This window comes from Balaenoptera musculus, chromosome X (genome assembly GCF_009873245.2).
Source record: "Balaenoptera musculus isolate JJ_BM4_2016_0621 chromosome X, mBalMus1.pri.v3, whole genome shotgun sequence".
Taxonomy (NCBI): Eukaryota; Metazoa; Chordata; class Mammalia; order Artiodactyla; family Balaenopteridae; genus Balaenoptera; species Balaenoptera musculus.
In genome coordinates this window covers 62,470,116-62,485,955 of record NC_045806.1, presented here as the reverse complement: position 1 = coordinate 62,485,955, position 15,840 = coordinate 62,470,116, and the positions used below count along the sequence as shown (strand labels likewise).

The window sequence follows — 15,840 nt, the reverse complement described above, 5'->3', positions numbered from 1 at the left end:
CAAACATCATTTTCTAAAGTTACATAGGTCAGTTCCTTCATTTTATTTGCATACATTAAAGTTTATTCTTTGTAATGTAGAGTTTAATGTTTTTTTAAAAAATTGAGGTATACTTCATTTACAACATTATGTTAGTTTCAGGTGTTCAACATAGTGATTCAGTATTTTTACAGATCATACTCTATTAAAAATTATTACAAGATAATGGCTATAATCCCCTGTGCTATATGATATATCCTTGTTGCTTATGTGTTTTATACATAGTGGTTTGTATCTTTCAGTCTCATATCCCAATCTTGCCCCCTCCCCCTTCTCTCTCCCCACTGGTAACCACTAGTTTGTTTTCCATATCTGTGAGTCATTTTCTGTTTTGCTATATACATTTGTTTGTTTTGTTTTTTAGATTCCACATGTAAGTGTTATCATACAGTGTTTGTCTTTCTCTGTTTGACTTATTTCACTAAGCATAGTATTCTCTAGATCCATTCATATTGCTGCAAATGGCAGAATTACATTCTTTTTTATAGCTGAGTAACATTCCTCTGTGTGTGTGTGTGTGTGTGTGTGTGTGTGAGAGAGAGAGAGAGAGAGAGAGAGAGAGAGAGAGAGACATCTTCTTTATCCTTTCATCTGTCGACAGTTGGTTTGCTTCCATATCTTGGCTCTTGTAATTAGTGGCGCTCTGAACATTGGTGTGTGTGTATCTTTTCAAATTATTGTTTTCAGTTTTTCCAGTTATATCCCCAGGAGTGGAGTTGCTGGATCATATGATAGTTCTAGTTTTAGTTTTTTGAGGAACCTCCTTACTGTTTTCCATAGTGGCTGTAACAATTTATGTTCTCACCAACAGTGCACAAGGGTTCCCTTCTCTCCACATCCTCACCAACACTTGTTATTTCTTGTTTTTTTTTTTGTTTGTTTGTTTGGTTTTTTTTTTATCATAGCCATTCTAATAGGTGTGAGGTGATATCTCATTGTGGTTTTAATTTGCATTTTCCTGATGATTAGTGATGTTGAGCTTTTTATGTACCTGTTGCCCATTTGTATGTCTTCTTTGGAAAAATGTCTCTTCAGATCCTCTGCCCGTTTTTTTTTTTTAATATTTTCTCCCCAACAGTAACGTGGTAACATCACTGAGGACACCGTAAGTGCACTGTCATTCATATTTGTTTGTTTGTTTGTTTTTTATATATTAACTCTACTTTCTTATTTTTTGTATTCTTTCTTTTTTTAATTTATTTTTATTTTTGGCTGTGTTGGGTCTTCGTTTCTGTGCGAGGGCTTTCTTTAGTTGCGGCGAGTGGGGGCCACTCTTCATCGTGGTGCGCGGGCCTTTCACTGTCACGGCCTCTCTTGTTGCGGAGCACAGGCTCCAGACGCGCAGGCTCAGTAGTTGTGGCTCACGGGCCCAGTTGCTCCGCAGCATGTGGGATCTTCCCAGATCAGGGCTCGAACCCGTGTCCCCTGCATTGGCAGGCAGATTCTCAACCGCTGCGCCACCAGGGAAGCCCCCTCTGCCCATTTTTAAATTATATTGTTTTTTTTTGCAAGCATGTATTTTATATTGCAATATATGGATGTTCCCAAGGCCACTCTCAGGTTCAGTAATTCACTAGGACTCACAGAACTCAGAAAAGCCTTTATACTCATGGTTATGGTTTATTACAGTGAAAGGATACAGATTAGAATCAGCAACAGGTAAAGGCACATAGGACAGGGCCCAGGAGAGTTCCACACCCAGTTTGTTAGTGGAATCGTGCAGACAGCACTTACTTCTCCCAGAAATGATGTGTGACAGTACACATGGAGTTTTGCCAACCAGACACACTCATCCGAGCCTTGGTGTCTAGAGTTTGGGCTTGGTCACATAGACGTGGTTGACCACCCATGTGGGTGATCTTAGTCTCTAGCCCCTCCAGAAGTTGAGAAGATGCCACATGACCAAAGCTGCTCTCCCTTCACCCCCCATCATGTTAGCATAGACTGTCTGATGTGTCCCAAGCCATCCAGGTGAGCAGAGATATTTTTATCAGGTCAGACAGGAGTTTAGAGGTTACCTCCCTAGAGGTGGAGGCAAAGGCTAAACTTTTCTTTGGGCCAGATTAATCCTTTACTACATATATGTATATATAGATAAAAATCACCCTGTTTGACGTGGTTGTTTAAATACAAATGGGATCATAATATAGATATTGAAACTCTTCTTTTTGTTTAATAATATAAATAACATATTTGGCATATCTTTCAAGGTTATTACATAGAAATCTACATCATTAATTTTAGTTCTGTGACATTCCATTATAGCATAGTTTTATTAACCCCCTTTGCCAAGCTTCCAAGTTGTTTCCAATTTTGCACCCTAAACAAACAATAGTTCAGAGAATATTTTATGTATCTTGGGGTACTCGTGGAAGTATACCTTAAGGATAAATTCCCAGAAATTGAAATTTGGGTCAAGGGTGCACGTATTTTACATTTTAAGAGGTACTGTAAAATTGTCTTCCAAAATGTTTGCTACTAATTTAGACTTCCACAAAGAGTATATGAGAGTACCTGCTTCACCACACCCTCATGAACACTGAATATTAGGTGGTAGAAATCATTTAAATCACTTGTGTAAAAGGTAATTTACGAAGCAAGATACATATTTTAGTTTTTAGAAAGTTGATTAGTAATTTAAAAATGTCTTACTATTCATGTAGCCCCATCTAAATACTGAATAACAATTGTGTTGTTTGATCAGGCATACTGAAGGAGTTACTTTTTTAAAAATTTGTTTATTTATTTATTTATTTTTGGCTGTGTTGGGTCTTCGTTTCTGTGCAAGGGCTTTCTCCAGTTGTGGAGAGCGGGGGCCACTCTTCATTGCGGTGCGCGGGCCTCTCACTGTCGCGGCCTCTCCCGTTGCGGAGCACAGGCTCCAGGTGCGCAGGCTCAGTAGTTGTGGCTCATGGGCCTAGCCGCTCCGTGGCATGTGGGATCTTCCCGGACTGGGGCACGAACCTGTGTCCCCTGCATTGGCAGGCGGATTCCCAACCACTGCGCCACCAGGGAAGCCCTGAAGCAGTTACTTTTGAAATCATGTAGAAGATGCATTTTCTATAATGCCTAACATACAGGGGATAATTTGACAACTGATATTGTTTGAATCAATATTTAAGTAATTTGTGTGTACGTTAAGCAGCAAGCAAATTGTGTTTATAGGATACTTTAGCAAAGATACATATGGTTATTTTCATAAAATAATCATATGTATTTCTTTTGAAAGAGTCACTCTCAGCTATGAGATCTTTTATAGCTTGGAAAGTGTTTTCCCCCCAACCCCCATACCCATGTAACAATCAGTTTAGCGGTCCTTTATCAGTTAAATTTTTCCCCAGCAATGGGTATTAGTTATTAGGAATAAGTCAAATGGGAAATACTACTTGGCCTATTGTGTTTTATATATTATATCTTAAAATGTAACTTTTGAAATTTGTCGTTTCATGTATACATAAATTGCTCTTAGTCTCAGTTGATAGTTTTAACTTGATGCATTAGTGCTGAAATGTATCTTTAGATACTGTTTTTCATTTATAAAAGATACTTTTTTTTTCAGATACCCCAGATCTCTTGGGGTCTTTTCATCTGTGTGATTATTTCTATTCTTGCCTATTTTTGTACTCTCAGAGAACCTTAAGTACCATCCATAGTAGTACTTTAATACTCTACTTTAATAAAATTAATACTAGTGAGAGCCACATTAACCATATACAGATAAAATATAACTTCTTATCGGGATGTTGTTTTATCTTTCCACAAGAGCAGCACTGTAAAACGATTAACTTTACTTAAATGGATTATATTTTTAGTTTTATTATATGTTAATTAAATGTTGTTTTTCTAGGCCCTGACTTTGTTGTTTGTGATGAAGGCCATATTCTAAAAAATGAAGCATCTGCTGTTTCAAAAGCTATGAATTCTATACGATCAAGGAGGAGGATTATTTTAACGGGAACCCCACTTCAAAATAACCTAATTGAGTGTGAGTCAATATCTGTAGTTATGCTATAGAGTACTGGCATTGCCTCAGATATATTTTTGCCACGTCACCATCTGCCTATCTTTAGTTTATTCTAGTATAGTCTCTGACCATGAACTACATAGGTCCATTCTTAGTCTACTGTAAAAGTATACCATTCATTTCAAGTGGAATATTTTATGAATATAAATGGTAAACCACAGTCAAGAGGTGTGCCATTATGAGTGTTCAAATACAAATATAGAATTTAAAGTATATGCAAGGTATCAGAAGTCTTAATGATTGCTTAAAAATACAAATGCATTTGTGACTATTCAGGAGATATTGTAACAAAATATATCCAGTTTTGGAGGAGGTACTGATAGGAAATTGAAAAGAAATGCTAAGCATGAAAGTTTTAGGAAGGTGGAGATTGGAGGAGAGCTATGTTGAATTGATGTCAGGATACAGTTTGCTGAGGCTGAGGATAGATGATATGAACCCAGGGAAGTGACTTGTGAATTTCCCTCATTTTCATATGTGTGTGGTGACACTAAAGAGGGAACATGAGTTACTCAGAAAATAACAAATTAAAATTTCCCATTGTAATCTGTTCTGATAGCTTTTTGTTATTTTTATGTTATTTCCATTCTTTTGGTGTATTTATAGTTACTGTTTTTTATTTTATTATTTGTAATACTGGTTATTGTCTCACTTTGTCCTTGTTTATATTTACCTATAATATGTATCTATATTTTATCTTTATTTTTGTCTGTTCCAGTTTCCCCCTTTTCTGTTGCCCCATTTATAGACTGTTGCCCTGTTTCACATTGTGGTCCCATATAGTATAGGGCAACTGATTAGTCTGTTAAGGACTTCTGGAACTAAATCAGTTAATACAAAATTTGATATAGTAGTTTATTACCTGATTTTATTATTTTGTTTCAGTATCTATGTTTTTTTCACAAGATCCCTTTGCTGACCATAAAATCATGGTTAGAATTATAGAGCAGTTGTTTTATACTCAGTATCTATTAAAAAGACTAGTGAGTTCAAATAAAATGTTCTTTGGTGTTTTCTTAAACATTCGTGTCTAGAATTTGGGGATGGGTTTTATTTGAGTTTCTCATCTGATTTAGATAATCCAGTTCTAGATCATACTGATAACCAGTATTAGTCTACACTCAGTTTGGTGTTCTTTCTTTGTAGCTTAATTGTAATGCTTCCATGGCATGCCTTTTTGACACGAGCATTTTATCAGAGAATTGTTCTCAGTTCTTTTAGCCGTTACTCTTGTTAATGAACTAATATCTTCTTTCTTAGATCATTGCATGGTTAACTTTATCAAAGAAAATTTGCTTGGATCCATTAAGGAGTTCAGGAATCGATTTATAAATCCAATCCAAAATGGTCAGTGTGCAGATTCTACCATGGTAGATGTCAGAGTAATGAAAAAACGTGCTCACATTCTCTATGAAATGTTAGCTGGATGTGTTCAGGTACAAGTACATTCCACAGTAATAAAATATTGTTACTTTGATATATTGCAATCTCAAAATGTTTTCTGAATTCAAACTTTGTATTTTCTTTCTCCTTTCAGCATGTATCAATAGTTTTATAGTTAAATCTCTTTGCAGTCTCTTCCAAAGTTTGTGCAGCATTGAACTTAAAAAAAATTGCATTGAGAGGTTTAGAACATAATTGATTAATTCGTTTGCTGGGTGTATAACTTCATATGTTAATATGTTCATATTCGGATTTTCTCATCCTTAAGATAGGGAGTATGTAAAAGAAACACAGCTATTATGATTAAGAAATTTCTGTGCTCACCTAATTGTATAGTATAGTATTCCAAACCTCATTTGTTTGAAATGGTTTTAGGAAAGGCAATTATGAATTATGAGTGAAGCCATATTAATGTAATCCTGAAGAAACAGTTTTATTAATTCCAAGTACGTACAGTAACCTTAATGGGCTAATAGTGTTGTTTACACACGGATCTTCAGTAAACCTTTGTTAAAATGAGTAGATAAGTATGTAGAGACTGACCAAGGAGTTGGTCAGTCTGCATTTTTTCTTAGTTCTGTATTTTTCTTAAGACACTAGATATTAATGGTAGCAAAAAAGATGTAACAGATGAGACAGGCTATCCTTTTGACTGAATATACTACCATTACATAAGGTGAAGTCATCCTGTTTGTTCAGGTTAGCCAGAGGTACTAGCAAGTACTGTATTTCTGTATTACTGCTGCTACTTAAGCAGTATTTTTCTGGTTTAGGTAGTCATTTGTATCTAGCACATTAGTGATCTTTCTTTCCTGTTTCTATATTAAATGGTTTCAAGAGTGCCTATACTTGGCTTGTTTTCTCAGTTGGGCAAACATTCCCCCTGACATTATGTGTTATCCTCTGGCATGTTGGCACATCTTACCCAAAGGATAACCCAGACTGCATCGAACTTTGACTCAACGGTTTTACTGTATGATTAAAGCAAGTCTTTTTGCTAGTACTACCTACTATATCCCCTCCCCACCTTTTTTTCTTTTCTTTTTTTCTATATAGAGGAGACCATTTGAAAACCTAAATTGCTCACTTGGTAATATGGCCACTTCAATTTAAAACCTGCCTGGTGTGTTGCAGTATCTTTTTACCAGTGCGTCATATTGTATAGTCACATGAAATACATTAACTACAATTATATGGGATCATTGTGTGATTAAAGAGGGTAAATATGTTTAAGTAAATGTTTTCTTATATGTCTGGTACCTATTTATTTATGTACATTTTTTTAGTTGCAAGCAATGATAATTCTTAGAACAGTTAGTTCCTGTCATATATTTAACTAATTTTCATTCTCTTTCTATTAATTGCAGAGGAAAGATTATACAGCATTAACAAAGTTCTTGCCTCCAAAACATGAATACGTGTTAGCTGTGAGAATGACTCCTATTCAGTGCAAACTCTATCAGTACTACTTAGATCACTTGACAGGTAACAAATACACTTAGTTTATTGTTTTTGTTTTCTCTCTTAAAGCATTCTTTTTCTGAAGAATGCTGTCTTGATAATATCACCATGTCAGTTGTTCTTTTGCAATTTTGCATTTGCATAAAATGGGTATGTTTATATTGTAAAAGCACAAAATATTTCTAATTAAAAAAACTAATATTCAAGATAAATAAAATTCCAGTGTATTATTAAAAAATATCCAACCACGTTAATAGTAAAAAAACTGTAAATCAAATTTATGAAATCATTTCTTAGGTATCAAATTGACAAAGTTTGAAGGGAAAAAAAGGCAAAATACAAAGCAGGGCACATATTATGTCCCAATGTTAACAATAAAAATATGCACAAATGCCTAAAATACACAAAAATGTTAATAACAGGTTATTTTCTGGGTGATGACATTATGCGGAACTTTATTTTGTACTATTTTCTATGTGCTTTTTAAAAATACAATGAATAGATATTGTTTCATCATCAGTAAACTCGTGTGTTTGTGTGTGTCTGTGTGCCCAAGGTTGTCACTGTTCGCAGAGCAAAACTTTAGTTTCTGTTTGGTCTGGAGTGAATTTTTTTACTTGTTAGTCACTTTATTCTGGTACCTTTCCCCAAGTGATGTGCCAGATTTATTTAGGAGCTACAGGTTAGAAGGCACCCTTCAGCCATTGTGGATACAATAGTTGATCAAAAAATAATGGAGGGTGGAGGTGTATACACACATACTAGAATGATACTTCATATCCTATCAATAGTTAAAGTAATACTCTGTGACAGCAGTGCATTTTAGAAAGTAGAATAATGATGATAGTCCTCAACAGTTGTTCTGCTTTGGGGAAAAGAGGATTTGAATGTTTGTATTTTATAGAAATGTTGTTTTGCTGTATTATAAAAACAGAATTTTCTGACTGACTTTTGGAAGGAGATCATCTCCAGCAAGGCACACAGTTTCATTTGTATAGTAATCATAAGCTATTAGATTTATTGTATCAGTACCATTCTGTTTTGAGTGACAAAAATTGCAGACATAAGTAACCAAATATAGAAATTCCAATGAGAGAGAGAAAGAGAGGGATTATCAGACCTATCTTTCATTAATCTCTGAGTAATAAAGGGTACTAAATTTGGTCATTTAATATTTTCTCCATTTGAAATTTTGTTTTATTGTGAGGAATGTACTAGATGTTTTCAAATATTAAAGAATCAGTTGTCTTTAATAACCAACAGCAAAATGTTAATAGCTCTTGTATAGATATTAAAATGTACTCTTTTTGAGAGCAATGCAGTATTTAAGAATTAAAGGGGCCTCATTCTTTGTGACTTCAGTTGATAGGAGTAAATATCTAAAGTACTAATTGCCAAAGCTTCTAAACTCAGAAAGGTATAATTGCTAAATTATTATCTGGTGCCATGAATCTTTCAGTCATGAGAATGTCTTGGGTTTTCCCCCTACTAAATGTGATGTTTTATTTTCCTTAAAGTAGAATAACCTGAGTTAATAGCCCCCTTGAAAAAACTTCCATAAAAGGCTAAATGGATTATATTAAAGGTTACTTTATCTTGATTCTCACTACAAACCATCAAAGTGTTTCTCCCAAAATGTCATTCACCTATCTCACTTGTATTTAAAATGTTTGGTATTTTTTCTGTTACATATTCCAGAAATTCTTTTGTTTCTATATTTGACTCTTCTTATATTTGACTTGGCTTTTAAAAGTTCACATAAATTTTGCTTTTGATACTAACAACAATTTGATGTTAATTTTAGTAGTGATAATTTATAATATATTTAATATTTACAGAATTAAAGTCATGAGAGGCTAAATTAATGAATTTCAAGAAAATTAACATCCTCTTAATTTTCCTTTGTTCTCTAAAAAGTATAATCCTGCAGTCTTCCTTTTACCATCAAGTATCAGAAGTTTATATTTACATGTAAGCCTCTGCCTTCAGTAAACAACTTTAGGTTTTACAAGTGTGAATACTTAGTTTTCAGACAGCCTGATTTTAAGCTGAAATCAGTATTAAAATCCATACACTGTCTTAAGGAATGCAAAGACGGAGCACATAAAAAGACAGTCCACAAATTGGAAGAAAATATTTGTAAGTCACTTTCCTAAAACGGGGATAATATCCAGAATATATAAAGAACTCTTACAACCTAACAACAACAGCAATGAAAAACCAAACAAGCCGATTCAAAAATGGGCAAAGTTTTCAATAGACATTTCTCCAAAAAAGATATACAAATGACTGATAAGCACATTAAAAGATGCTCTACATCATCATTAGTTATTCAGGAAATGTAAATTGAAACCAAGAGATACCACTTCACACCCAATAGGATGACTATCACATAAAGAAAGATAATAAGTGTTGGCAATGATACGGAAAAATTAGAACCCTGGTGCATTGCTGCTAGGAATATAAAATGGTACAGCTCCTGTGGAGAAAGTAGTGTGGCAGTTCCTCAAAGAGTTAAACAGAGGGTTACCATATGATCCAGCAATTCCACTTCTAGGTAGAATTCCACTTTCAAAATAATTGAAAGCAAGAACTCTAATAGATACTTACCCATTCATGTTTACATAGCATTATTCATAATAGCCAAAAAGATGGAAGCAATCCAAGTCTTCATCAAGTAATGAATAGAAGAACAAAATATGATATATGCAAACAATGGAATATTACAGTCTTAGAAAGAAATCCTGACATGAACGGATCCTGAAGACATCATGTTAAATGAAATAAGCCAGACACAAAAGGACAAATCCTGTGTGATTACACTTAGAGGTGCCTGGAATAGTCAGATTCATTTAATGGGCACAGAGTTTCTGTTTAGGGTGATGGAAAAAAGTCTTAGAAATGGAGAGTGCTGATGGTTGCACAACATTTCAGTTATACTTAATGCCACTGAACTGTACTCTTAAAAAATAGAGAACAGTAATATCCTTTTGTCTCTAAAAATGAATGGGTCTAAGTGCCACACATTAGAGGTTGATTCAGTGGTTCTGGAGTAGGGCTCAGGCAGCTGCATTTTTATAAGCCCTCTAGGTGATTTTGATGTACCCTCTGCTTGATGCTCAGTATGATTGGCCGTCAGGGAAATGTAAATCAAAACCAGAACAAGATACAGGCATACCTCAGCGTCTTAAGTGTTCAAGTGAAAGGAAGACTCACTTGTCATTATGTATTTACTTGCCCTTTTTTGTGCTTGTATTTCCAAATAAAGCCATTTGGCGTCAAAACATTTTATTTTTAGGATAGAATGATTCAATAATAATTGTCAATTCTCTTTTGTATAGAGAACACTTTTCTGTGGATGTTTATTTGGCCAACTTATTAGCATATTCTTTTTATGTGGTTCCCATTCCTCACAAAGAATATCAACTCTAACACATATCAATACTGTAGGTAGAGGAGACTTCAGTTTTTCCCCTTTAACATTCTACCCGAGCCAGTTAGGCCTAAAAGTCTTATGAAATTTTTTTTAATAGAAGATGTTTATGGTATGTACAAGAGTAGTTCCCACCCACCAAAATAAAAATTGACTTTTTAATCAGCCTTTCTTGGAGAATAAATGGTAGTTGTTTAGCTTACTTTATTTTGAAATCTCTCATTTCTTCACATTAATTTCAAAAACTCATAAGGCTTTCAATATTGGATAGAACAGCTAGGCGGAAGATCAGCAAGGAAATAGAAGACTTGAAAAACACTTATGAATCAACTAGGCCTAACAGGCATCTGTAGAACAGTCCGTCCAATAGGAGCAGAATACACATTCCTCTCGAGTGCACATGGAACATTCTCCAAGATAGACCATATTTTAGAGCATAACACAAGCCTCATTTAATATAAAAGGATAAAATCCACACAAAATATTTTCTTTAACCACATTAGAATGAAATTACAAACCAATAACTGAAGGAAAGTGAGAAAATTCACAAATATGTGTAAATAACATGCTCTTAAGTAACTAATGAGTCAAAAGAAATCACAAAGGAAATTAGAAAACATTTAGAGGTAAATGAAAATGAAAACATAAGATACTAAAATAGGGGATGCAGGTAAAGCAATGCTTCCAGGGAAATTTATGGCTGTAAATGCCTATATTAAGGAAGAAGATCTCAAATTTATAACTAACTTTCTACCTTAAGAAACTAAAATAAGAGCAAACTGAACCCACAGCAAGAAGAAGGAAGGAGATAATGAAGACTAATCAGAAATAAATATAAAGGAGAAAAGGAAAACAGTAGAGAAAATTATTGAAGGCAAAACTTGGTTTTTTGAAACAATCAAGATAATTGATAACTCTTTAGTTGTACTTACAAAGTAATAAATAGAGCAGATACAAATAACTAAAATCAAGAATGAAAGAGCATTACTACTGACCTTACAGAAATAAAAGAATTATAACGGAATGCTATGAACAGTTGTATATCAAGAAATTAGATGCCTCATTTTCACAGCAATGATTTCTGTCATACACAGTGGAAATACCTCTAATCAGGCAAAATAATCAGTACCAGACTTTTATGCATTTTTATTCATATTTCATATCATTACTGAATATACTCTTGTCCCTCATGGAGACAAGACATTAATTATCAGTGAATTTACATCTTTTAAAACTGTGGACAGAAAAATGTTACTGCTTAAATGCTGTTTTTTAAAAAAGTCAGCTTTGGGCTTCCCTGGTGGCGCAGTGGTTAAGAATCCACCTGCCAATGCAGGGGACACAGGTTTGAGCCCTGGTCAGGGAAGGTCCCGCATGCCACGGAGCAACTAAACCCATGCGCCACAACTACTGAGCCTGCGCTCTAGACCTCGTGAGCCACAACTACTGAGCCTGCGTGCCACAGCTATTGGAGCCCATGTGCCTAGAGCCCGTGCTCCACAGCAAGAGAAGCCGCCACAGTGGAAGCCCATGCACCGCAATGAAGAGTAGGCCCCGCTTGCTGCAACTAGAGAAAGCCCGTGCGCAGCAGCGGAGACCCAATACAGCCAAAAATAAATTTATTAAAAAAAAAAAGTCAGCTTTGTTTTTCTGTGTTTTACCCTCTTGATGATTTTGTCATATTAATGAAATGTGCATTCATTTAATTTTCACTTCATTTTCATATGAAAAATATAATTTTGTTGAAATCATTCTAGGCAAAAGAAATCTATTTTTTTCAACATGAAAAGCATAAGTTTTAGAAGTAATTTTTTTTGGTGTAAGAATAATTGGAAAGAGTTGCTAAAATACTGTATACAGAGAGTGGCTTTATCTAAAGCAGAAGTTTGTAATCTAGGGTCTATGGTTAGAATCTAGGACCTGAATAAGAAAAACCTGAATAAGAAAAAAATTACATGTTTTCACTAACCTCTATCAAAAATACAGCATTTTTCCAATTATTAATGTAGGCAACAAACCAAAGTAGTATTAGTGTTAATTGTGACTTTGTTACCAATAGAAATCAGAAATATTTCTATATATTATTGTCATTACCGATATCTCAAATTTACCTTTATCAATGCTTCAGAATTTCAGGCAGTTGTTAAAATTACTGCTATAGTTTGTTATTTAATGCATTAATAAGGTACACATACCACTATATCAAAAGTTTGTTTTTAAACATCTTGATAATTTCTGTATAATGGGTTTCTTTTGTAATCCTATTTATTTTATATGTTTTGAAATTTTCTGAGAAAGAGGGCCTATAAGATTCTCTACATGGCCAAAGGAGTCCGAGGCACAGATAAAGTTAAGGCCCTAATTTAGAAACACCTTGGTTGAATTAGAGAATCCTTATGTCTTAACATTAACTCTTTTTTTCTTTTGATCAGGTGTAGGTAATAGCAGTGAAGGTGGAAGAGGAAAGGCAGGTGCAAAACTTTTCCAAGATTTTCAGATGTTAAGTAGAATCTGGACTCATCCTTGGTGTTTGCAGCTGGACTACATTAGCAAAGAAAATAAGGTAAATCAACTAACCTAAAGTTGATCAAAAGGTATCTGTTGGAAGCAGAATAACTTTAGGAAAAAGGTTGATCTGTATAGACGTACTGTATATTCAAAATTTTTTATTCTTTTTGGTACAGTAATTCAACTTATTTTATTTCTAGTTAATTACTATATGTTTGAATGCATTGTGATTATGGAAGGAGTGTTAAATGTTAATCTTTTTTAAAAATTTTTATTGAAATATAGCTGATTTACAATGTTGTGTTAGTTTCAGGTGTACAGCAAAATGAATCAGTTATACGTATACAGATATCCACTCTTTTTTAGATTCTTTTACCATATAGGTCATTACAGAGTATTGAGTAGAGTTCCCTGTGCTATGCAGCAGGCCCCTATTAGCTATCTATTTTATATATAGTAGTGTGTATTGTTAATCCCAATGTCCCAATTTGTCCCTCCCCACCCTTCCCCCTGGTAACCATAAGATTGTTTTCTATATCTGTAACTCTATTTCTGTTTTGTAAATAAGTTCATTTGTACCCTGTTTTTAGATTACACATATAAGTGATATCATGCAATATATGTCCTCTAACTTACTTTACTCAGTATGACAATCTAGGTCCGTCCATGTTGCTGCAAATGGCATTGTTTCATTCTTTTTTATGGCTGAGTAATATTCCGTTGTATATATGTGTCACATCTTCTTTTTCCATTTGTCTGTCGATGGACGTTTAGGTTGCTTCAGTATCCTGGCTATTGTAAATAGTGCTGCAGTGAACATTGGGATGCATGTATCTTTTTGAATTATGGTTTTCTTTGGGTATATGCCCAGGAGTGGGATTGCTGGCTCATATGGTAGCTCTATTTTTAGTTTTTTAAGGAACCTCCATACTGTTCTCCATAGTGGCTGTGCCAATTTACATTCCCACCAACAGTGTTAGAAGGGGGTTCCCTTTTCTCCACACCCTCTCCAGTCTTTATTGTTTGTAGATTTTTTGATGATGGCCATTCTGACTAGTGTGAGGCGATACCTCACTGTAGTTTTGATTTGCATTTCTCTAGTAATTAGTGATGTTGAGCATATATTCATGTGCTTTTTGGCCATCTGTATGTGTTCTTTGGAGAAATGTCTATTTAGATCTTCCGTGCATTTTTTGATTGGTTTGTTTGTTTTTTTGATATTGAGCTGCATGAGCTGTTTGTGTATTTCGAAGATTAATCCCTTGTCAGTTGCTTCATTTGCAAATATTTTCTCCCATTCTGTGGGTTGTCTTTCTGTTTTGTGTATGGTTTCCTGTGCTGTGCAAAAGGTTTTAAGTTTCATTAGATCCCATTTGTTTATTTTTGTTTTTATTTTCATTACTGTAGGAGGTGGGTCAAAGAAGATCTTGCTTCGATTTATGTCAGAGTGTTCTGCCTATGTTTTTCTCTAAGAGTTTTTTTTTTTAATTAATTTATTTATGGTTGTGTTGTGTCTTTGTTTCTGTGTGAGGGCTTTCTCTAGTTGTGGCAAGCGGGGGCCACTCTTCATCGCGGTGCGCGGGCCTCTCACTATCGCGGCCTCTCTTGTTGCGGAGCACAGGCTCCAGACGCGCAGGCTCAGTAATTGTGGCTCACGGGCCCAGTTGCTCCGTGGCATGTGGGATCTTCCCAGACCAGGGCTCGAACCTGTGTCCCCTGCATTGGCAGGCGGATTCTTAACCACTGCGCCACCAGGGAAGCCCCTCTCTAAGAGTTTTTATAGTATCTGGCCTTACACTTAAGTCTTTAATCCATTTTGAGTTTATCTTTTGTGTATGGTGTTAGAGAGTGTTGTAATTTCATTCTTTTGCATGTATCGATCCAGTTTTCCCAGCACCACTTATTGAAGAGGCTGCCTTTTCTCCATTGTATATTCTTGCCTCCTTTGTCATAGATTAACATCTTGCATAACCATAGTAAAATGGTCAGAATGAAGAAATTAACATTGGGTTAGTACTATTAACTAAGCAATAGACATTAATTGGATTTCATCAGTTTTTGTACTTACATCCTTTTTCTTTTCCATGATTCAATCCAAGATTTCACATTTCATTTATTATTCATATCTGTGATGTCTCCTTTATTTTTTCTAATCTATGATAGTTCTTCCTTATCTCATAACAATTAACTTATCCTTAAATGAAATAAACATTATTATAATTTCTAGTATAAATTGATATAAATTCTTAAAACATTCATTTTTTTTTTTCTCTAGGGATATTTTGATGAAGACAGTATGGATGAATTTATAGCTTCAGATTCTGAAGAAACCTCCATGAGTTTAAGCTCTGATGATTATACAAAGTAAATTGAATACTTTTTGTGCCCTGTGTTGACATGTTTAAAATCCCTACTTGCTGATCATCCTCTAAAAATTGGCACTTGTATCTTTCCTGTGTTTTCCTAATACTTTGAATTTGTTCATTATTTTTTTTAGAAAGAAGAAAACAAAGGGGAAAAAGGGGAAAAAAGATAGCAGCTCAAGTGGAAGCGGCAGTGACAATGATGTTGAAGTGATTAAAGTCTGGAATTCAAGATCTCGAGGAGGTGGTGAAGGAAATGTGGATGAAACAGGAAACAATCCCTCAGTTTCTTTAAAGCTGGAAGAAAGTGAGTCTGATAAATGTTGTGTTTATCATGGAACATTGATTTAGAAAATGTCATGTCATTGATGTCAGTGCTTTTTTCAGTTATTAATTATCCTCACTAGTTGGCTCAAAGGATTATCTTTCCTCAATTGGTAAGCATCTAGGATAATCAGATACAAGTAATAACAACAAATATTTGACGAATGTTGAATTACAAGCAAGCCATTGTGCTCTCTCTGGTATTTAAGAGGAAGGGAAAAAAGAAAAACTAACATTTATTTACA

At 34.6% G+C, this 15,840-nt stretch overlaps 1 protein-coding gene across 9 annotated transcripts in view; it reads left to right on the top strand.

Annotated features, from left to right (window-relative positions):
* Positions 1-15,840, top strand: part of ATRX (ATRX chromatin remodeler) — a 241,231-nt gene that overhangs the window by 141,186 nt on the left and 84,205 nt on the right. For all 9 annotated transcript variants that reach the window (XM_036839559.1, XM_036839556.1, XM_036839558.1 and 6 more), the window contains 6 exons: positions 3,887-4,024; positions 5,324-5,499; positions 6,874-6,991; positions 12,833-12,963; positions 15,184-15,272; positions 15,406-15,578. In XM_036839559.1, the coding sequence (XP_036695454.1) occupies positions 3,887-4,024; positions 5,324-5,499; positions 6,874-6,991; positions 12,833-12,963; positions 15,184-15,272; positions 15,406-15,578 (825 nt within the window). The remainder of the gene's footprint in view (positions 1-3,886; positions 4,025-5,323; positions 5,500-6,873; positions 6,992-12,832; positions 12,964-15,183; positions 15,273-15,405; positions 15,579-15,840) is intronic.